This window comes from Malania oleifera, chromosome 1, assembly GCF_029873635.1.
Source record: "Malania oleifera isolate guangnan ecotype guangnan chromosome 1, ASM2987363v1, whole genome shotgun sequence".
Lineage (NCBI taxonomy): Eukaryota > Viridiplantae > Streptophyta > Magnoliopsida > Santalales > Ximeniaceae > Malania > Malania oleifera.
In genome coordinates, this window is record NC_080417.1 from 115,250,301 (window position 1) to 115,276,152 (window position 25,852).

Genomic DNA, 25,852 nt, shown 5'->3' on the forward strand with positions numbered 1-25,852 from the left:
TTTCTGTTGCAGAGGATCAACCATTAAGGTTGCAACTGCATAGCATACTTATGAAATAAAGAAAAGAATTATAAAATAAACAAACTTGTATTGAATATTGAAAAATTACTTAAGTTTTATTGAATGATTATTTACATGATAGAAAAACTATAAACGAAGTATGAGAGGGAGAGAGGGAGAGAGAGAGAGAGAGAGTTGGGTGGAGCTCGAAGACTCAAGCTTTCTCTAATAGAAACCCCCAACTTGGTGCGAGTTACAAATGAAATAAATATTCTTATATATAGACTATGAGGGTCGGACTTCAAACAATTTGGAATCCGGGGTGAATTAGTGCGGGTACTCTTTGGGCCCCATCGACCACCAAATTCAACACTAGACCCATTACAGGACAGACGAGCTGACGCAACAAGACAACAAACCGAACTTAAAGGTGACAGCACATGGACGACAACATTTGTGTGGGAACCCACCACCTTTAAATAATTCAAAGACTCTAGACAAAAATTGTAATTTACAGATACATTTAAAAATAAAATTACAACCTTAGCCCCAAATGGTGGACAAGTGTAAAATTTCTTATAACTTAAACAAAAATACAAAGCTGGAGAAAAGGCAAATTAAAGACTTTTGAGCTAATTATAATTGATGGAGATAAGGACTTCTCTTTGTTTTCTTTTGATAATGGGAGACAATGAGTTGATGCGTCATTGTCATCTTTGAAAAAGTGGCTGCTACTTTTGAAAATTGAGACTTCAAATTATTTCTTCTTAGCAAATCTTTGATCTTTTGATCTTACCTTCTCAACTGTTGGATTATCCTTTTGAATAAAATCATACCAGTTCTCAGTATCTGATCCCAAAAGATTGAGATCAACGGATTTGGGAGAATCTGGCACTGTTGAATCAGAATCAGACGATTCTAACTGGGCAATCATTTTGATCAACTTATTTTTCATATTGTTGGACTTTGATCTTCTTGAGCTTATTGAAACAATGTCTTCTTCTTCTTCAAAGACTTTCTTCTTATCTTTTCCTTTTGGAAAAGATCCTTGAGGGATAGCAGAAGAATTATGACAAGAAGCTTGTGCCAGCCAAGCTCTGACCTTGCCTTCTAGCATGGTGAATTTATCCCACCATCTAACTTTGTAAACCCTTCGAACAGTTTTTGAAAAACAAATTGTACTTTTTTCTAGAGGAACAATAATGTAGTCCCAACAAAAGATCCATGTGATCATGAAATAGGAACAAAATAGTAAGAGCTTGAAAGAAGGATCAGATTGGTCCTGAAGAGGATGAAAATTGAAAATTCTTTTGAAATAATTCAAAATCATTTTGAATTATTTCTAGAAAAATGTAGATTTCTGGACTGAAAAACTTGAACCATGATAAAAACCATTTTGGAAAACTTTTTAAATTTTTTTTATCAAAGTGAATTAACCAATAACGGGTGAAGTTTCTGACAAACATTGTATTAAACCAGGCATTGATGTAATCTTTGTAATCTTAGGTTTGAGGACAAAAAACTCTACTGAACCTTCTTGAGACGCGTGGGTGCTGACCCCTCAGAAGGAGTAATAAACTTCAAAATTTTGATTTTTGAAAAATTCACTTTTGAAATGTCTTGAAGATCATAATTACGATCTATGAAGACAAAATTTGTTTCAATCAAAATTAATTCGTAAAACTTTCTATCCTTTAGAGGATCAGTAGTGTCAAAATGACACCCTCTAAAGAAATAGTTTTTGATAACTTCAAAGGGGGAAGACGAATCCTATTCAGGTTCAATGGGAAATAGATCTTCGAAAATATCTTTTATAACATACCCTTTTGCACTCTAATGTCCTTCCATGATTTCTTTGAAAGAAGGGGTTTGAACAGAAGGAGGCCTTATGAGAGGTGATAACCTATTTTGTAGAGGGACATCTTTTGATGAGGTGGCTTTTGAATAGTAGTCACGGGTTGTTTGCCTGGGCATTTTTTCCCTGTAAAAAAATTCCTTGTAAGAAAATTTGGTATTGAATTTGAAGTACCTTTAATAAATTTAATTTGAAAATCAAAAACTGAAAGAATTGTTTGCCATCTGGCAAAGATTTGTTTTGAAACAAGATTTTTAACATCATTTTCCAAAACATCTATTATACTCTTACAATCAACTCTGAGTAAAAACTCATTGTCAAATAAATTATCTTGAAATTTTTGAATGCATAAAACAATTGATAAAATTCATTTTTTAATTGTTGAATAATTGACTTAAGGACCTCACCAGGCTCCTAAATGGAATCTGACTAGGGTTTCTTTTGATCCTACTCGTTGTTTGAGAATACCCCCAAATCCATCATTAAAGGCATCTGTTTCTACAATTATAAAAGCCTTGGGGTTTGGAAGACTAAGGCAGAGTAAGATTTTGACTAAAGATTTGACTTTAATTATTGTTTGAGTATGTTCTTTTGACCACGCAAGTGGATTCTTTTTTAATCTTTTGAATAATGGTTTAAGAATAATTCTAATGTTTGGAATAAAATCTGCTGACCTAGGTGGTCATATCCCGTTTTGATAATGACAAATACACATGGTACTGATGTTTGCACTCAGGCTTGCATGCAAGTTCACCCTATGCTTATATTTGAACAGAAAGCTACATCATGATGGGATATGGTGATCACACAGAAGAATGAAGAAAATTGTGTTGTATTTGTAATTATTTTTATATTCTTCATTCAGAGCTTTAATTTAATTATGGACTATACCACAATATGGTCTGTAATAATCTACATCATGCATGGTAGGATGATATGCTCAAAATGACCTTATATGGACTTTAGGTTGCCACGCTTAAGTGCACAAAGCCCTAACATAGTTCTCATATTATCAGGGAAAATTTTAAAGCAAAGAAAAGGACCTTAGGTTAAAATATAAAGGCATTCGGGCCATCAAACTTGGCAGTTTGAATTGCCTTGGTCAACCGAACCGTGGACGAGTCAAAATTTGACCTGAGTTTGGCAAATCGAACTAAAATACATGTATCGTCCATGGTTGACCGAACCTGTGTCAGGAACTTTCCCACCAAATCGGGCACCTGAACCTCATGTTCATTTTACCCTCAGATGATAGAACTTTAGATCGGGCAACTGAATTGTGGACTTCTGGAGAATCGCCTGGGTTTAGTAAACTGAGCCCATATTCGGGCACCCGAACTTTAAAAATAACTTTTTTGAGAGTGTCTGTTCGAGTGATCGAACTGTGGCTCGGGCACCCGAAACTCTTGGGTTGGTTTTATTTTTACCTCGGTAATTTGGGGTTAAACAAGGTTAATTTTTCTAAACACTTTTAAAACATTTTTAATAATACCCATTGAGTACCCAACGGTTATAATTTTTCCTATGCCTATATATACAAGCTCATTTGCAATATTAAGACATGGTTAACACTTAGATTAACTTGAAAATTCTCTGAAATTTTAAGTGCCTCTTCTTCACATATTAGCCTATACATCCACTCTTTGCTATTCTTTTGAGAAATCCAAGTTTGTAAGAGTGTTGTTGTTGAGTGATTCAAAGTGCTTAAACTCTCATAGTCGTTGATTGATTAATTTTTTCATAGAGAGTTCAAGCTAGGGTTCTTCCCCTGATTTAATCAATAAATCTTTGTGTGGGGAAACCCTTGTGGGTAGTGAGTGTTTGCATCTTGGTTGCAAGACTCATCAAGCTTGTGTGATTTTGATTTACAAAATATTTTTTCACAAGCTTACATATTTTTCAAATATCTCCTGAACCATTACTTTGAGAAATTTTGTTTGAGATATTTTGAATATTATTGTTAGAACACTTTGAACTTGTGGTGATTGATCTACATTGATTGTTTGTTTCAAAGTTTGTTTGGAAATACACTCTAGATCATTAATTGCAGATTTACATTTGATTGAGTGTTTAGCACACATCATTAAGCACCGAGCATATTTACTATCATTTGCATTTGCGTTATTATTTGAGCTATATTGTGGTACATATCTACTTGTTTGAGAAACATATTTCCGTGTATGCAAATCTATATACATTTGTTATATTCCAGGCGTGGGCCTAAAGAGGGAGACTGACCCTATGGAATAGTCTTGAATTGGCTTAGGCCTAGTTAGGAAAGCTAGGTGTACCATCCTAGTAAGGTGTAGATTGAGGTCAGTCCCGCTAATTGACCTGGTTGTAATCCGTGTTGCTCCACCCGTTAAGTGAGTCGTAGTGGAATCCTTGTGCTAGTGAGCCAAGGTGGGGACATAGGCAGTATTGGCCGAACCCCAATAACATATCTGGTGTCAGTTTACTTTCCGCACTTTATTTTCTGCACCTGTATGTTTATGCTTATTGGTTAAATATTTGTTTGGGCTTGAAATTGCTTGGACTGCCCCTAGGTTGCGTAATACTAATTGTTAGATTAGATAAACTTAGGAAGAATTTTTTAAATTTCTAATTCATCCCCCCCCCCCCCACTCTTGAGATTGCACCAAGGTTAACAAAATCTGTTACATAATTAAGACATCCTAAAAATCTTTGAAGTTGATTTTTATCTTTTATTTCATTTGGAAATTTGTTTGCAAAATCAAATGATCTTTGAATTGGGGAAATGGTATTTTGATAAATATTATGACCTAAAAATCTAGCATTAACTTGAAATAGTTTGATCTTTGGTTGTGAAACAACAAGACCATTTCTTTTGATAATTTTAAGAAAAATGTTAAAATGTATGAAGTGCTGCTCTATTGATTTAGAGTATACAAGAACATCGTCAATGTATACGATTATAAATTTTGTATAAAGACTAAAAATCTCATTCATTATATTTTGAAATTCTGATGGAGCATTCTTTAATCCAAAAGGCATTACATTCCATTCGTAATAACCAAATGGGACTGTAAATGCTGTTTTGTATTTATCTTCTTCAATAATTTGTATTTGCCAAAACCCTAACTTCATATCAAATTTTGAGAATATTGAAATTGTAAATAATCTATTTAATAAATCTTTTTTATTAGGTATATGATACCTAATCCATTGCAAAGCTTTATTTAAGGGTTTGTAGTTTATTACCAATCTAGGAGCTCCTCTTTCTATTTCGGCCTAATTTTGCACATAAAAAGCATAACTCTAAGGAGATTTACTTTTTCTTGTTAATCTTTTGTCTAATAAATCTTTTATCTCCTTTTACAGTATTCAAGTAACTCGTGATTCATTTGTATTGGTCTAGTTTTGGTAGGCATTTTGTCTTCTATAAAAAAATTTTCACATGGTAACTTTACCATATGCTTTTTTCTTGACCAAAATGCATTAGGTAGATTTGAACAAACTTATTGTTCTAATTTTTTCATAAACTGTTCAATTTTACTTTTGATTTATGGAGTTTGAATTCTTTCTTCAATTTTCTTATGATATATTTCTTTTGATAATTGTTTAATATACTTTTTTTGTCTAATTAAATTATTTCTTTTAATTGCTAAATCTTTCAATGTATTTACTTTTTTTTCTTTCATTTTGTCAATGAATTCAAACATAATTTCTTGACCACCAATTTGTGTATGAATATCATCTTCATTTACTTTAAATGGATAAATTAATGTCAAAAATGGTGTTCCTAGAATAATTTCTTGTTGCATATTTTTAACAAGTATGAAAGTAGTTTTTAAACAAATTTCTTGATTACATATATGAACGTCTAAAATTTTGTATTGTATTTGTAGTCTTGCATTATTTGCTCCGTATAATTGCATTGTAGTTTTTTCATAGTATTGAGTTGGAATAAGTCATTCTTGCACACAATTCATGTCTGTTCTAGTGTCCAATAAGGCACGAGCAACAAAAACGAGTGTCTTATTAATAACAATCTTAACTTCTGTATGCCATTTGTGAATATTGACTTTTGACAAATATCCTAAAAAAACTCCTCTTTCAAAGTCAACTTGAAAATCATTTGTTTCATCTTCTTTTTCATCTTCAGATTCTACAATGGCTTTTCCTTTGTCACAATATGTATTAACTTTGATTTGTAAATTTTTCATCTCAATTTTTATCTTGCTTATTTCTTCCTTTGTATTATTTACTTCTCGCTGTAGATCTTGAATAGTTGGTTGATTATTTGTATTATTAACTACAAGTTCTCTTTCTTTATATCTGTTGATAATATTGTAATATCATCTCCCTTTTGAAACTTCTGTTTTTCTTCTTTAGTTAGTTATTCCTTTAATTTTGTTAAATATTTATTTTTAAGTTTTGGATCTTCAATGTGTTCTATCATTTCTAACATGACTTCACTTTCTTTTGTAATTACATTAACTGATTTTGAATACTTATTACAGAAACAAAATCCTATTTCGTCATTACATGACTCTACTTTTACGGATGATTATGAACAGATGTTTCTTGTATCTTATGAATAATTGCTTCATGTAACTGCGTTGTAGTTTTTTCATAGTATTGAGTTGGAATAAGTCCTTCTTGCACATGTCTGCTCCAGTGTCCAATAAGGCATGGGCAACAAGAACGAATGTCTTATTAATAACGATCTTAACTTCTGTATATCATTTTGTTGACTTTGTTGCATTTGTTTCAAAGTCAACAAAATCCTATTTGTCTCATTTGACTTTTGATCTTCAATTTCCCTCACCTTCAAAATCGAAATGGTAGTTGATTTCCATTTTGCATAATTTCCATCGAAATTTATCAACATCTTGAAATTTTTGCCAAATTTGTCGAAATTTTAACTATAGAATGAAATTTCATCAAAATTTAAGTGAGAGAATTAGGATCGAAGTGAGATTTCTCTTCTAATTTGTTTTATTTTTTATTAATGCAAAAAAAATTATTACAAAGGGATTTTGAAGTTATATGAAAAAATAAACTTACAACAACATTTTTTATTTAAGCATCAATGTCTAAATTATCATTATTTGTATGCTAAATAATATTTAAATGATTTAAGAATTTCATTTTTATTAACTATATATTTTTAATGCACATTATCTTACACAAATTGTATTACTACTTTTCCACCTCATAAACAATTTAAATAATAGATCCTAAAATTTATGTTATTGCATCTATTAACCATTTGTAAAGTTTCATAAAAGAATTCCATGATTTACGATTGATTTCCATTGTTTTTTTTCAAATCAAAGTCAAAATTTTCATCGAAATTTCTGTACTTTTGGAGTTTCGAATTTGAGTTGAAATAAAAATTTAAGACCTTGTTATCGTGTCTTCAACCAGTGTTATGCTTAAATTATTTTGTATAAGCTCATTTCTTACTATATCTTTTAATATTATACCACTCATCACTTTAACATTCGCATTTCAACAACTTTTACTTTTTGTACATGTTATTTCTTAGTTATCCAAAATTTTGAACCATAAAGCATAGCTGACTTTATTGTCGTCTTAATATAACATTTCTTTTAATTTTAAAGATATTATACGATCAAACAACACACCTGACGCACTCCTCCATTTTACCTAACTTGTTTTAATTTTATGTGCTACATTTTCTTCAATTTCTCTTTCCATTTGCATAATAGATCTAAAATGTCTAAATATACTAGTGCAATTAATCTCTAGATTATTAATATTTTCTTCATTGTTACTCCTTGCATTATTAAAATTGCATTTCATATATTTTGTCTTATTCTTACTTATCGTAAACTCTTTAGACCCTAATATAACTGTTCAAAGTTCTAGCTTAAATTCCACTCAACTCCTACTATCATCAATTGACATGATATCTTCAACAGGCAACGTACACTAAGGGAATTCATTTTGGTTATTTCTAGTAAGTTAATAAATAACTAAAGTAAAAAAGATAAAATCTCAAAAATAGACCCTTGATTATACCCATTGTGATTGGAAAATCTTTAGATTTTCCTCCAACTGTCCTAACACTAGCTACTATTTTATTGTACATATTCTTAATGATCTCATTATATCTACTACATACCCTCTTCTTTCTAAGACCTACAAAAGAAAAATTTGTTGTAATCGATGTTGTGACACCAACTGTCAGAGTTGAACACACAGCAAAATCATGCACAACTCAAAACCAATTAAAAAAAAATTTATGCAAAATAATCAATGGTGAATATACGGATCAAGCAAGCAAGAATCACAATCATACACACAGTAATTGAAAAACAATAGACAAAAGACACAAGATTTATGTGGTTCAGCAATGTGTCTATGTCCATTGGAGCAATGTCTGATTTTCACTATAAGATTGTTCACGCTTACAATTTGGGTTACATAAACATGCATATATATCAACCCTATGCGCGCAAGAGGTCCTACATAAAATCCTAGAGGAAGCTCCCCCAAATCCCCCCTATCTACTTATCTCCAATTCAAAATTCTATATTTGCGCCAAACGAAATCGTCGACAGTTTTAGCCAAACCGTCAATAGTACTATGCCTATTTTGGTCCCCCGAAGTTCTCAAACCATATATTGAAATTTAACATTCTCAAACACATGCAAAATAAATCATATCACATTTTAATTCTCAATATATTTTCAGTATTTGCTGCATCTCATACATATATCATAGTTCAACACAAAAACTTCATTTTACTCATGCCACACAATTTAACAACATATTTCATACATTTACTATAAAATAAGCCAACCCACATTCATAATTAATATCCTAAAAATATACATTTAATTTTTTACACAATTATCTAGAAAATCTGTCATTTTAACTTTCTATTTTCGCAAATAATATCTAGTAGCACAGCCCTATGCTCAGAAATTTACAATTAAAATGATCGACTTTTCAGAACTCATGTGAAAATCATATACATATACACATAAAATTTCCATTTTCACCGGTTATTTCCTCAAAAATCTTGATTTAATATATTCCCCTTCCCTCGTTTCTTGAACTGCACCAGCAACGACCCCAAAACGATGTCTACTGCGCTCACCCGAACCCTAATTCAATAACCCTAATTTAATCAAATCAACCCTAAATAAAATACTATTTTAACATTTCCTAAGCCAATAAATTTCAAATAACAATTAAACTATCGAAAAATAACCAATTTTTATTAATTCCCTAAATTCTCACTTTGGAGTGGTGCCTAGGACCCCCAAATTGAAAATTTGCTCCGACTAAAATGACGATGATCGATATTAGGACCTCGTGGTGGTACCCGATCGTCGATTTAGTTGAAGATTTAAGGAAAAATTAAGGAAAGAGAGGGAGTATACCTTTCCTTAGGAGTGGTACCTACGCCGCTCTTATGACAAATCCACTCCAGTAGGAATATCGGTGGCGGAGATAGGAACCCAACTGTATCTTCCGTTTTTCGATTGGCCGAATATTTGCCAAGAAAATGAGGAGCGAGAGGAGGAAGATGGAGAAGAGACGAGTGAACTGGAAGAACAGAGAGACAGAGAGAGCACTACTCTCTGTAATTCAATCTGATTGAATTGAGGAAGCTAAAGGTTCCTATGCTTTTCATTTTTTTTTTTACTTTATTATATATTATAATAATATTATATATTATAATAATATTATATATATATATATATATATAACCATCATATTACTTAACTTAATTAATTCAATTTAATAATAATTAATTAATAAATTTTTTTTGGAATCACTACATTCTCTCATCCTAAAAAGAATTTCGTCCTCAAAATTCGCTACCCAATCATTTTCACATTTCTAAAATTTATTAACTCATTATATATCATACAATTCAGTATATACCACCATCTGAATTTATACATTAATTAAAATTAAATGAAATTTTCATTATCTTAAACATAAATTCGTACCTGCGCCCTTGGCAATATTTGCCTCAGTTCGCATCATCGAATACACTCGTGCTAGACTACCTCCACCTCGAGGTACTTGCTAATTTTACCTGATCTAATTTGGTACAAATGCAATAGGCAACGGTTCATGACAGTTCCTCCTAATGTGCCCTGGTGTAATGCCTCGACCCCTTACGTGGGCCCGGAGTGCTACTAATCCATTCAATTGCCTGATAATCCACATTCTAATATCATTTATGCAGCGAAAAACATAATTATAATCTTCTAAAAAATATAATACCAAAGTTTTCTACATCCATCTACATTCTAACATAAATCATACATCCACCTGTATTCACATATATACATATCTCCAAAACATAACCTACACTTCCAGTAATTACAAACACCAGTATGTTTCACAACTATCCGTTTCTCATAAGACTTAAAACATAAAATATAAAATATTTACATCCCAAAATATTATCAAAATTATACCCTTTTTTTCAAAATTACTATCACAACTCGAGCTCTCTAAGCTCGATCTCGTGGAGCTCCTGAAAAAGATTAGTTCATATTCGGGTGAGACACATTTCAATAAGGGAAGAAATAATATATTAAAACAGTGTGTGGCCCACATGAGATTTGTATATAACATATTATTCATCATTTGCAAATCATTAACATAATTTCTGAAATTATTTTTTAATCATATTCAGAGACATGCAAGATATTTTACTCATGAGATTATCTAAGGAAAAGGGTGATTAACTGCCCAAACAAGTAGCACATTTTTGCTTTGATACATTAGGCAACCCAAAGATCACAGCTAAAGCATACCAGGGCACTCACCTTACTCAGTAAGCCCTTAAGTGATAAATTAATCTCGTACTCACACAGTTCATACCAAAAGTTTACCGGTGAAGGCTCCCAAGAATAGGGAAATCTACTCACCCATACAAGTAGTTTCCCTTTGCCCTAACACGTTATGTAGCCTACTGCTACACCTAATACAACCAGGGCACTCGCCTTTCTCAGCAAGCCCTTGGGCAAAAAGTTTGTCTGACCCAAACGTAACATGTTCTACTAGCATAAATACTACTAATACCATAGTACATTATTTTGTTTGCCATTATTCTACATCTCTTAACTGTTCATGTTTTCATCTTTTACTTTTCATTTCATTTCACTTTACGTGACTCTTTCCCATTTTACATTGTTCACATTTTACATTTCATTTCCATTTCATTCATTTCTATTTTCATTTCATTTCATTTCGTACCCAACATCTTTTAACTGTTTTATCCAACATATTTCAACTGTTTTACCTAACATTTTTCAATTGTCATACATTTACCCAACATCTTTTAGCTATTTTACCCAGCATTTTTCAGTTGTCATACATTTACCCAACATCTTTCAACTGTTTTACTCAACATATTTAATCTATTTTACCCAACATATTTTAGCTGTTTACATGATTGCATTAACATACACAAGCAGCATAATTCATATCATATTTCATTCTCAATGTATTACTTACTTAACCTACATCGCATACATTTAACATATATTTGCATAGAACTTACATTTACTCATGCCACACAATTTAGTAATAAAATTCATATATTGCCTATAAAATAAGTCAACCAACATTTAATGTTTATATACTAAAAATACCTTTCATTTCTTACATAATTATCTTGAAAATATTTTCCACTTTCATCAGTTCATTTTCGCATGTATGTATCTAGTAAAATAGCATTAAGCTCAGAAAATATAATTTAAATAATTGACATTTTAAACTCATACCGAAACATATGCACGTATATATAACACAATTCATTTTTCATTAAATTTATAAAAATTATGGTTTAATATATATTTTTTCCCTTACTTTGTTTCTTGAATTACGCCAATAGAGACCCCGAAAAGATGCTTGCGGTGCTCATCCGAGTCTTGAATCAAAAATTTTAGTTCCATTAAATTAAGGCTAAATAAAATAGTATTTAAATATTTTCTAGGGCCATAAATTTCAAATAAACAGTTATACCCTCAAATATAACCAATTTACCTAATTCCCCAAATCTCATTCTCACTTTGGAGTGGGGCTTAGAAAACCCCAATTGAAAATTTACTCTAGCCAAAATGATGACGATCACGACTAGGACCCCATGGTGGTGTCTGATCGTCAATTTAACTGCAGATCTAAGGAGAAATTGAGAAATTAGAGAAAAGTTGTCTTATCCCAGGAATAGTGTCTACGCCACTCTCACGACAAATCTGCTTCGGTAGAAATATCGGTGGCAGAATTAGGAACCCAACGATACCTTCTGTTTCTCTATCGGCACTCGTTAGGCCGATGAAATCGAGGAGAGAGAGGAGGACAGAGGGGTGAGAGAGGCTGAGAGACGGACACAGAGAGGAAGATGGAATTGGATTTCAAATTGAAATCCAATCCATCTTATTACATTTAATATATATTATTTTAATATTATATATATATATATATGTATATCTACTTTAACTTATATTATATAATAATCTTTTATATATATATATATTTATATATCTTTATTTCATTTTTTTATAATGAGTAATCTTACGCTACTTTTACATAAGAATTTTTTTTAGAAAAGTATTTTCTAGATATAGTTTCAAACCTCCAATATTTTCTTTAAGAACTTGCCTTGGGTGTGCACTAAGTGCATGCTCCATGATTTTTTTTTAAAAATTATATTTATTCTGAGAAAAAATAGTTGTTGAGAAAAAAAAAAGAGTATGGTATTTAAATTTAATCGTAAGAATGTCATAGGATACTTATGAGGTGTTATATCGGTGTTTTGGATAACTTAAATTTATTTAAAATAGCAGTTATAATTAATTGAAAATTTACAAGAATGTATTTTAGGGTAATTATAAATAGTTATAGGAGTATTATGGACTATAATAGGCAATTATAAGAGCCTTTTGGTAGTTTAAACTTTAACCACTAGACAATAGGGCTGCAAATGAGTCAAGCCATTCGTGAGCTATTTTGTACTCAACTTGATAATAGTTCATTCAAATCCGTTCATTAAAAAGTTGGAGCTTAGATTTTGAGCCTAAAACTAAACGAGCCGAACTTGTCCTAGACAATACTCGACTCGCTAAGCTCGCAAGCCAGATAGTTAAGTTGACTCGCAACTTAAATTGTTTAAAAAGCACAAACAATAGAATTGTTTAATAACCTTAATAGTTAACTAATAAAATAAATTCATTCTTTTTAGTATGTACGATAAAAAATAGGCTTGTCTATTTACTTGTTAGGAGACTCATTAATTTATTAACGTTATTTTACACACACACACACACACATATATATATATATTTATTTATTTATTTAAGAGTATTTTTCTTTAGTCATCACCACTCACATTGTTTTTAACTTTTTAAAAAATTTTCAATGACATAAGATAGTAAAACACAAATTTTAAAAAATATTAATTTTATATTTCAACAAGCAATTTTAGATTTAATTTTAAAGTTCATGAATATAAAATCGTAATTTTAACAAGATTAATCTTGACTCGTTTAGACTTATTTTAAGCTCAACTAATAAATGAGTCGAACACAAGCAAGTTTGTGCTTGACTTGTTTAATTATTAAGCCGGCCTCAAACTCGATTTTAAGAGCTTATTTACTCGAATAGTTAAATCTAAACATTTTATAAGTTTAGCTTGATTCGACTTGATTGTGATATAGCCAAGATTAATAAAACATATAAATCAGGGACCAAAATTAAGAAACCATCATTGCTCTCCAATAAAAATATCCCTAAATTAAATAATAACCTCTTACCATCAAAACAAGTAACCCATAAATATTGAATTTAATATAGCAGGCATGCTCCCCACAACTACAAAATGGGACACTTCGGGAAAAGGTGGATAATCTCATTTGATCTAATTCTCATCTCCTCTTACTATTGCAATAATCTTGTCCACCATATCTTCTTATATTAATGTCCGTCTAGTCCCACATCGTCTCTGTAAGCAGTTCCAAAACCAATATAAGATCTTTTTAACTCTGTCTCCTTAACACCTAGGTTTTGAGGATGAGTTCTCTAACATGGTATCCAAGTTGGGGCTTGGGCTGCTTAGCTCCTCCGTAGGCTGGATGTCTCGTCACCTCATTTCCCCCATGGGCTCGAGGGGGAATATTAATGTCTGTCCAGTCCCACATCATCTCTATGAGCAGTTCCAAAGCTAGTATAAGATCCTCTTAAGTATCTCTCCTTAACACCTAAGTTTTGAGGATGAGTTCTCTAACATCTTACTATAGCAATAATCTTATCCACCATACTCCATGACTTAGGCATCAGAACAATCCCTCATAGTACACCTTAGGTCCTTCAAGCCGTTTTTGTTTGATTTCTTGCAGGTAGACATGGTCAAAGATCAGTCCATGTTCTCTAACCAATTTTTGGAAGCAGCAGTTAGCGTCGTATGTGGGAAATTGGGAAGATTCATATCTTTGACCATTGCCACATCGCATAACTCCAAATCGGGACATGTTGTTGGGGATCAATCACCTCAATCAATTCACTCTACACTGATAGATAATTCATCACAAAATGTGCCCCTAAACAAATTCTTAGCTTTTCAAAATAGGGCAGAAGATATGTTTAGCATGATCCTAAAAAAAAAAAAAATGATAATGTGGAACATGACCCAGAGGCCACTCAACTAGAAACAACATCTAAAGGAAAAGTGGTGATGGCACAAGAGGCAGCTATGAAAGTATAAAATCCGACCAAAAAAATAGAAGATGCCTACTTGATAAGCACAATTCATGAGACAACAAGAAGTGAGCACAACTCTCCAAATATAGTCCATCCGATGAGTATCGCTTGTGAAGCCTGAAGATACCCACTTGATGAATACATTTCATGAGGCAACAAAGGTGAGTCAAACAAAAGGTGAGCTCGACTCATAAAAAAAATGACCTATTTGATGAGTACAAATCATAAGGCAATGAGAAGTGAGCTCAACTCACAAAAAATGACCCATTTGATAAGCGCTGCTCGTGAGACCCAAAGATGCCAATTTCATCTTTGATACAACAATAGGTGAGCATGACTCACAAAATATGGTCCATTTGATAAGTAAAACTCATGAAACAACGAGAAGTGAGCACAACTCACCAAAAATTGTCTATCTGATAATCACCGTTTATAAGATTCAAAGATGCCCACATGATGAGTACAACTTATGAGGCAACAAGAATTGAGCATGACTCACCAAAAATTACTCATCTGATATACACCGCTCATAAGGCTTGAAGAAGCCCACTTGATGAGCACAATTCATGAGGCAAAAAAAAGTGAGCACAACTCACAAAAAAATAACCTATTTGATGAGCGCCATTCATGAAGTCCAAAATGTCCACTTTATATGCACAACTCATGAGTCAATAAAAAGTGAGCACGACTCACCAAAAAACAACTTAGATTGGGCCAAATGAGCCTAAACAACTTGGAATGAGTCAGCGCCATTCAAATGGTTAAAATGTAGTCAAACTTGTCGACATGAGTTAGAAATCCCAAAGAACTCTCAAGTATAGAAAATATAAATAAAAACTTAAGAATAAAAGGAGAAGGGGGCAATTGATATAACCAAGATTAATAGTACATATTTATCATAAACCAAAATCAAGAAACCACCATTATTCCCTACTATAAATATTCATAAATTAAATTATAACCACCTACCATGAAAATAAGTTACCCATAAATACTAAATTTAATATAGGAATGCCCCTCATTACTATAAAAGGGGGCACTCCAATGAAGGGGTGGATCATCTCTTGTTGTATAAATCGTATTGCATAGCAGAATAAACAATCACACAAGTGCAACACTTAACGATGAATAATACAGAAATGACAATCACAATGACTGTAATGAAAGCAATAGAAACAACACAATACACAAGGAATTATGTGATTCGGCAATGCCTACATCCACGAGGAGCAAATGACAACAATTTCACTATCTTATTGTCCAAAAGATATAAACAATACATCAACCACTTATATATACATCAGACACAACGTATATATAAAATTCCCGAAGGTTTTCCATCCAAACCCCAACCAACTTAATGTCCCTTTATTCAAAATTTGAAAATCTGCATTGGGTTCCCGAGCCAAACTATCAATGAATTTAGCCAAACCCTTAATGGTTTCATATAGAGAGCAAAACTATGAAATTCTGGGCCAAACCATTGTAGTTTCCATTTACTGACTGGCCAAACTATCGACGGTTATTGCCAAACCATCGACGGTTTCCCATGGTGCACCCCAACATCTTGATTTTCTACCATGTTTTCTTCCTTGTACATGCATTCCACTCAATATATGAGCCATATATCACAACAATCTCTACCTTGGTGAATATACGCCTTTTAGGAGAAACTGAAAACATGAACCCGCTGCTCCACCATGATATTGGGACATTAGGTTGAGATCGTCTCCCTTCTAGCAATTAGAGACAAACACCAAGTCCAAGCAAGGCTTGGACTTGCCCGTGGTAGCTTCGAATTTTGACAACAACCCTGACCCCGATTTAGTTGTAGGTGTAAGAACCTGAGATTGTACCCTAGGCTTCCAACAAGGCCTTCCCACAACAGTAAACGCAACACTTGCTGTAAAACTTCTATCATCAAAGCCCCCTGCATATTTTACATCAACATACCTCACAACTAATGGACCACTGTATTGCCTACTGAAAAACCCCATTACACTAGCATAGGGGACCTTTGACATATCTTGGACATCACTGTCCGTCCTTGGGTACCAAGCGGTAGACATTTTGCATTGATTCTCCATAAAACCATTTTGAGACGACAAACAAAGTCTCGCTACAGTTTTTTCCACAAAGCCACCCTGAGATAACACCAATCTCCTTGTAGCTCTGTCCATGTGAATCTTCAAACGAAGACTCTCATTGGCCGTACCCAAAACCTTCATGTCAAAACCTTTCAATAGAGTTTCCTACTGATAAGCCTCAGTCAAAGTCTTCCCAACAAATAACATGTCATTCACAAACAACAGATACATCACTCCATTGCATCCTATCACCCTTTTCCTTATTGGAAGTTCCACTAACTCCCACACTTGATTATTATGCAGCAACTTCATCTCCTCCACCATAACACTTATCAATCTATTTTTCCCTTTATTATGCACTGCAACTTGAAAAATAGTAGGAACCTTGTTGCTGGTAGTAATGAATGCATAAAACACCTGAACATCAAATTTATACCTGAGTGGTGGCCTAATAGTGCATTTGGGCCCCTTTTTTTCTTGCTAGTCTCCCGAGTTAAAACCCCTTGCAATATGAACCCTATCATCTTTGCCTTGAGTCTGTAACTCCACCTGCATCACATGTTCATTGTTGCTGCAGTTTTTTGACATTTATTTTTCTTCCTTTACCTAAGTACGTTGCACCATGGCCTTTACACAAAAAAACTATGTCTCCACTGATCACCACCTTGTTTGTCATTGGATCACCCATATTGAACCAACCTATCTTATACCCCAAAAAGATGTAATCTCAAACATAACATCAAACCTAGATCTCACCTCACTAGAAACGTGCACCTATGGACATCCACTCAAACCAGAGTAGTCTCCACAATTCTCCTGCAACTCTTACATCTAGTGATACTTTTGGCGATCGGTTAAACTAGAAAAGTGCCATACTCACTGACTTTACCAAGAAGTTTCCTGCAAGCCCTGCGTACAACCTGCCTTGCTTACAAATCTCCTTTAACTGAACCAGCATGCTCAATACCAATGTCTAACCTGAGGATCTCTCTCCCGATCTGGTTTTTTACCTCAGCCACAAGTTAAACTTGGCAAACGCCACTGACTTGTGCCACATGAGATATGCCAAGACCCTTCGTGATAAACCCATAAAATACATATGTGTAACCCTTGATGCAATCATCACTGGTACCCAAACATCCGAATATATGTAGTCACCCATATGCCTTAGCCGCATATACCACAGAATATCTGACTCAAATTCTATAGCTACAACTCTACCTACAACTGTGATACCCCGTAGTGCATAGATATTTCTCGCTACCTTTTGTCCTTTCATCACCATCAAGTCACCTTCACACACTTTCATTATTCCACTTTCATACTTGTAACTATACCCGTTACAATCTAAAGTGCCCAATGAAATTACATTCTTCCTTAGATCCGGTACATGTCTTACATTACATAAATTTCTCACAACACCATTATGCATCATTATTATGATATTTTCTATTCCAATAACTTTGCATACAACATCACTTCCCATTAGAATATTACCAGAATTAACTGACCTGTAGGTGTTGAAACAATTTTTTATTTTGTGTCATGTGATAAGAGCATCTGGTATATAGGATCCAAGAATCCATGAGGCATTCTGAACCCGATGAAATAAATAGCATATGACCATCACTGCTTTCTGAATCTCTTTTCGCTTCATTTGCAAATTTTGACGAACCCTCCTGATTTTCAGCATTTCCTTTCTTTCACCCTGGACATTTCGGTCTTTTGTGCCAAATTTTTTTGCACTTAAAACACTTTATATCCTTCTTATTCTTAGACTGCAACTGACACTTATTACCACTTGATCCATTCATGAATTTACCTCTCTCACGTTCATGGTTTCTCTTTACTACAAGCCCTTCACCATGTGGAATTTCATCGCTGACCATTTTTTTTTTTATGAAAACCAAGCAATGCGCTTGTTACCTCTTCCAAATTCAGGCTTTCTTTAGCCCATGTTAGAGTAATAACCTATTTTATCCAATTAATTATCAAGTGTGTATAATATAAATCAACATACAATCATGCAAAAGCTGATAATGAAATGCAAGCGGAAATTAAAAAGATAAGGGAAGAGAGAAGGCAAACACGATTTTACGAGGTTCAGCCAACCCGACCTACGTCCTTGCCTTGAGCAACCCACTCAAAGATTCCACTAAATCCCTGCTCCTTGAACCGGGACAGAACTTTCCTTACAATCCGCTGCTTACAAGAGACACAGTTTCCTCCTCACCTGGTTCATAACCCGAACTGTCAATACAATAGATAGATGAAATTCCTAAACACTCAAATGCTTATGAACAAGCTAATAAGTACAATAAAAATTCTTAACACATATTCATATGATAAAACTTGAAGCTCAGTATGTATGTAACGATAAGATCGTTATATGAATGATATGCTTCACAAATTTACCTTTTAAATCAATATCTCCCAAAAATGATTTTATAAATAAATGCTTTGGAGAAACGTACGATTCAATTCCATAATACTTTATGCAAGATTAGAAAATAAGATCCTTTCAAAAATAATCTTTAATAATACGCAGATCTATGTTCTTGCTATCAATAATTTTTCAAGTTGAATTTTTGAACAAATATACGACCTTGAATATTGCAAAGATTTTAACACTATGTTTCAAAAATAATATTCTTCAAGGATATGTATTTAGAGGCTCTTAGTATTTGCAATCAAATAATTTCAATCTCTCAGAATGAATATTCAAGAATAAGCTTGTGAGATGAAAAAATCTTTGAGTATTATGTAGGTCTAAGTTCTTGCTAACAAATAACTCGTACGATTGAATTTTGAATAAAAATGTGACTTTGAATATTTCAAAGATTTAGATAATATTTTTCAAATACTTTTTGCACCAATAAGATAGATCTCTTTGAATAAAAATACAACTTTGAATATCACAAGGATTCAAACTTTAGAAAGTTATTCCCAAAAGATTTTTCAAATAAATAATTATGGGAAAATAAGTTTCTTACTCCCAAAAGATTTTTCAGTAAACGAATAATGAAGAAGATGATCAATTAATAAAAAATTGAAAGCTCAATAAACTATTTTTCCAAGCCTTGAGATCAAACCTAGATTTAGCAGAAGTTGCGCATGTATTTGCTTATATCTTGAATATGCGAATGCCCAAGTAAAAGTGTGTTCATTGCAGTGCAGACAATGATTCTTAGCAAGAGTATTCAAAACTTTTCAAGAGATGTGCAAGAATGTTCAAGTCTCTCAATATTATGCAAAAAGTGAGGCATTAGGGTTTCTAGGTTAATTTTATAAGAGTTCTCGGCTTTAGATGGATTTTTGGCCGTTGGATCAATTTATTTAAAAGAAATTCCGCGCGTATCCTCGCTAAACCGACGTTCTGCGCGAGCGACCTTCAGTGTTTTGAACATAACTTTTACTATATAACTCAAAATTGGACGTTCTTGGTGTCAACAGAGCTAAGATAAAATACCACAACTTTTATGTTGAACACATTTTAAGATAAGAAGTTATGTGTTAAGAAAAATGCCTATAAATGTGACATTAGAAACATGAAGGGAATTTTACTACTACGTACACCTTTCAGTGTTTTGGTCATAACTTTTTTTATATAACTCCAATTTGGGCGTTCTTAGTATCAACAAAAAGCTAAGATAAAATTCCATAACTTTTATGTTGAGAACTATTCAAGATAAGAACTTATTGATCAATAAAATTGCTCATCTTTACTATTTGGTTTACTGGCCGGTTGACTAACCCCTTTGTAAAAATTAGTTTTTACCTTCTTTTAACTTCAAAACCATTTTAAAACATTTTTATAACTTAGGAATTTTATGAAATAGGTTTTTCATGTTACTTGGAGGTCCTATGGTCAATCTAAGGTCATATTTGAGCTTCAAATTTCATCACACGACATATGTAAATACATTCAATTTCTAAATACCCATTCCCATGAAGATCTTGGACTTGACGCTTGCATCTTCATTCTTCTACACTTCTAGTTCCATGAATTGAGTTAGATGGTATGTTCTTTAGGTTTCTTGTGGCTTCCAAATCATGCTTACCATTCGTATTATCCGTGCGTGCTAAATAATGATTCTGCTAAAAAGGCTCGATGCACAGATGAGATAATTGTCTTTTGTCATTATCAAAACGGGATCAGACTCAAAAAGTCAACAGTTGGTTCAAATTCGAACTAATAAGAATGGTGTAATCAAAATAGGGGGGGTGAATTGGGTATTCAAAAATCTAGGTTGCTTTTTTCCCTAATTTTAAAACCATAATCGGTATATCGCAGCTTAGGGTCTTTCTAAGCAATCTCAAATTCCTCAAATAATCAAGTATGCGAATATTTATAGCAGATATAGCATTCACAACAAGTCAAACATTAGCATACATGTGCGGAAAATAAATAGCATAGGAAAAGAGAGAACGACAATATTTTTATCAAGGTTCAGCCAATCCTGCCTACATCCCCGCCTTGGGCCAACAACCCAAGGATTCCACTAGTTTGCTCATTTAATCGGGTTGAGCGACGTCGTTTATAATTTATCCTTATAGGGTGGAGTCTCCCTATGTGTATGAGATTGGAATTATGAGTAGAGGATTTTCATGAAAATTTGAGGTTCCCTAAGGTCAGTCTATGGTCTATGTTTGAGCATTCATCCACATTATGCAAGATATGCAATTATTACAGACAAATCTAAACTAAATGCAATTACAAATAAATATATGTCTTATTCTTTTTCTTCTGCTCTTCATTTTTCCATGGAATATGTCAAACTATATGATCTTTAAATCCCTTCTAGCTTCCATTTCATCTTTACCTTATATATGTGCTAAAATATAAACCTGTTCATATTCTAAATACACATATAAGATACAAGTGGTTTGTCATAATAAAAACGGGATCATTCTCAAAAAGTCAACATGAACCCTACACCATCTTAAGCCAATACAATCTTTACCTAAGAAACAATTTGTTTAATAAAGACTTTGACATATACTAGCTTTACAGTTTACACTAAACTGCTGTCGGAGAATCCTCATCTATGACGTGATACAACATATCATCGGCCAAACAAAGTCGAATGGTTGACACTGCCTTTGCCTCCAATTCATTCCAACTTGCTTCATCCATGCTTTCCGGTTGAATTTTGTATAAAGCCTTCACTATACCTTGATGCACTAACATATCCTTTACTCTTCTCTGCCACAAACCGAAATTTTTGGTTTCATCAAACTTGACAACATAAAAATTTGCAAACGAAGTACTTGAAATCATTACAATAATGCTCTGCTACCAAATTTGTTGTATAAGTCGTATTGCATGTCGGAATAAACAATCACACATGTGCAACACTCAACAGTTAATAATATAGAAATGACAATCACAATGACTGTAATGAAAGAAATAGAAATAACACAATACACAAGGAATTACGTGGTTCGACAATGCCTACATCCACGAGAGTAAATGACAACAATTTCACTATTTTCTTGTCTAAAAGACATGAACAATACATCAACCACTTACATATACATCAGACACAACGTATATATAAAGTTTCAGGAGGTTTTCCCTACAAACCCCAACCAACTTAACATCCTTTTATTCGAAATTTGAAAATCTGCGCTAGGTTCCTGAGCGAAATCGTCGACGGTTAAATTGTGGGCCAAACTGTTGTAGTTTCCATTGAATGACTAGCCAAACCGTTGACGGTTATTGCCAAACCGTCGACGGTTTCCCCTACTGCACCCCAACATCTTGATTTTCTACCATGTTTTATTTCTTATACTTGCATTCCACTTTGTATATGAGCCATATATCACAACATCTTTTATTCTCATTTATTCTTACTATTACAATAATCTTATCCTCTCACACTTTCTGAATTAGGCTCCCAGAGTATATCCTGAATCCTCCAAATCTTTATTGTTTGATTCCTTACAAGTAGTCGCAGCTAGAGACCAGCTGCAACCTTAGACAATATTAGAGTGGAGATATTTAATTCATACTTTCAAGTTTTTTTTCATTGATTTTATGTTCTCAAAAAATATTTTATTTCTTTACTAATTTGGTGGATTTCCTTTTAATGAGATAATTGATGCATTGTCACTTGCAATTTATAATTATAGGATTTTTCTAATCCTTTTTTCTCGAAAAGAAGAATATGAACTTATTTTTCCTTTTTACGAGGACTAGGAGTTTGATATAACTGTAAGAAGATATGTGCCAACTTATCTAGAGTTTTTTCTTGGATTGTCTTTTTTTTTTTTTTAAATATATTAAATAATACCCATTTCTGGGAAATATTTCCTATAATGACTCAGACGTAATCTCGCTACTCGGAGTAGCGAGATTAGCCACGTGTTGACATTAAGAAAATCTTGCTACTTTGAGTACCGAAATTTGGTTGCCACGCATCTTTGCGAGAATGAGTCTGACATTTAAATCTCGCTACTTAGAGTAGTAAGATTTTCTTAAATCTCGCTACTAGGAGTAGCGAGATTTTTTATGCACCAGGTTTTCATTATTAATTAAATTTTTTTCTGAATTATTTGAGTGAAGAATCAATTATTAATTTAAATTTTCACTTGTAATTTACATTTTGTAATTTAGTTAAAAATGTTTTTTTATAAAAAAAAATTAAAATAATAGTCATACACTATAAATATACACTAATTATATTTAATTAAATAGGGAAATCTTTATATATTTTATTGAGTAGGAAATATTTAAATATTAACATGTTCCATTTGTTGCCGCTATCTCTAGCACAAAGAGAGCCGATGATCCATCAATTTATCATACTGTTCCTTTTGATGGAGTTAAGATTTTAATTTCCGCATTTCTGGCATTTCGTATTTTATGTTTGTTCCTTTATTATCCTTTCTCTCTCTCCGTTTCTATTCCATCATTTTCCCTATAAATTCTAACGTCATTTTTATTTTGCTGATATGGGTGTTTCGATTTTCTTCTGTTAATGGTTAATCGTTTTTTTTTTAAATTACTAAGAAAATTTGAATGATGAAAAGTAGAGAATAAAATGTTGATCATGAGGATAACTAAAAGATTGAGATATGCCTCCATTAATTTGGATTGTTAAAGGATTGGGATCATGGGTGCCTCCATTATTTTGTCTCTCCATGTGTCAACTAATATATTACTCATTAGTCATTACTATAATTAATTTTGTTCCTTGGGAGTAGTCAGGTTGTGGGATGACCGTCTATATGGCTTATAGGATGAACAACTTGGCTAACCAGGTAAAGACTCTGACCTCTAAAGAAGATGAGACATGCGAGGATGATAAATTGAAGCAAACTTCAAAGAAAAAAGTGTACAATGGTAGCAATAAGAACAATACTGTTGCTATGGAAAAAGGACATCTTGGGTATGTTAAGGTTAACATGGATGGATTGTCAATAGGGAGAAAAGTGGATCTAAATGCTTCTTCTATATATGCGACTTTAGCCCAAGCACGGGAGGACATGTTCGCTAATCCAACCACAGGCATCACTTCCATTCGTGAGTGTAATCTTTCTTTTTTATATTTTTTATCAGTGATGTATAATTTACTTATTTTTCTATAAATTCGATCTTAAACGTTTTGATGTGAAACTATTGTTAAATCATTGTTGCACCTCAATCTAACGACTAACTTTTAGAACCAAGTGGTTTAAGATGACATAAATATTTTGATAATCAAGGTCAAATTAGTAGGACTAGGACAATAATGAGTTGCATAGATAATTCCTTTCTAGTTTTAAAATGTAATTATGATTGTGTAACTAGGTTCGAGTGGAGAGAGTGAGCAATCAAGAAATGCCACCAAGCTTTTAAATGGATCATCCGAATTTGTGCTCACTTATGAAGATAAGGAGGGGGACTTGATGCTCGTACGAGATGTTCCTTGGGAGTATGCACCTTTCATTTCGTCTTAAATGATTATACTAGTGCAATATATTTATACTTATGTACATATGTTTTTGTGAATGAGTCTTTGTGTGTATATATGCACATATTTATGACTGATGTTTGTATATGTACTACTAAGCCCTAAATGGCATCCCATCACATGACAAGACTAGCCTTGTGGAAGAGTAGTTGGTCTATTTCAAGCAACATTTTAAGGTGTAGGAGCAGTAGCTCCACTACTAGTAATGTAATATTAAACATTTTGGACCATGCTTCTAAGGCTTGTTTCATTCAAGTTTCTAGGTACTTTGGACAGGCAGAGGCCTATGTCATTGGAAAAGACAATATTGTCTTTGGAAATTTAGATGGTAAACATATATTTGTTGGTTTGTGTATAGGATGTTTCTTAACACAGTGAAGAGGCTTAGAATCATGAAGACATCGGAAGCTAATGGAATTGGTACCTAAGATTATTAATTATGAAGGCATCGAAGTTTGGAAATGCCTAGATGATACGGAATTATATGTTAACTAATTTACTTAACACAGTTATAAAAATAAAAAAAATGTCAAACAAATAGAGGAAAACACTTTAATACCTATAAACAAGAATAAAGAATATATTTACAATTGTACTAATTACTCTACAATTACGTTTATGACTCATGGAATGAAACTGTGGTCAAAGTTAGTGGAACTACATTAAGGTTAGAAGCTAAGGTTTCAAAAAATCAATTTAGTTTTATACTTAGGAGTGCTATTACAAAAGTAATATATCTTCTAAGAAGATTGAGCATATAAAAATTCAATTTACCAGTTTCGTACACATTCAACTTATCAACATACTAAAAATATTTCGACAAAATCCTCTTAAAAAATCAAGCATATCCATCCACGCACCTGTGCAAAAATAACATTTTTCAAATACAATTGATACAAGTATGTTCACAATGTTACATTCACAAGTTTCGTATACATTCAACCTATCAAAATACTATAATAATTTCGGCAGAGTCTTGTTTACAGATTTAGCATATCCATCCACGCACCTGTGCAAAAAAAACCATTCTTCAAATATAATTGATACCAGTATGTTCACAACGTTACATTCACAAGTTTCGTATACATTCAACCTATCAAAATACTATAATAATTTCGACAGAGTCCTGTTTACAAATTGAGCATATCCATCCATGCACCTGTGTAAAAATAACATTTTTCAAATACAATTGATACCAGTATGTTCACAACGTTACATTCACAAGTTTCGTA

The 25,852-nt window shown here is 32.8% G+C and overlaps 1 protein-coding gene across 1 annotated transcript; it reads left to right on the forward strand.

Annotated features, from left to right (window-relative positions):
* Nucleotides 1-23,895: 23,895 nt before the first annotated feature.
* Nucleotides 23,896-24,606, forward strand: LOC131148342 (auxin-responsive protein IAA13-like). Its single transcript, XM_058098059.1, has 2 exons — nt 23,896-24,196; nt 24,458-24,606. Exons 1-2 carry the CDS (start codon nt 23,896-23,898, stop codon nt 24,604-24,606), a joined length of 450 nt encoding a protein of 149 aa, XP_057954042.1.
* Nucleotides 24,607-25,852: the final 1,246 nt, after the last annotated feature.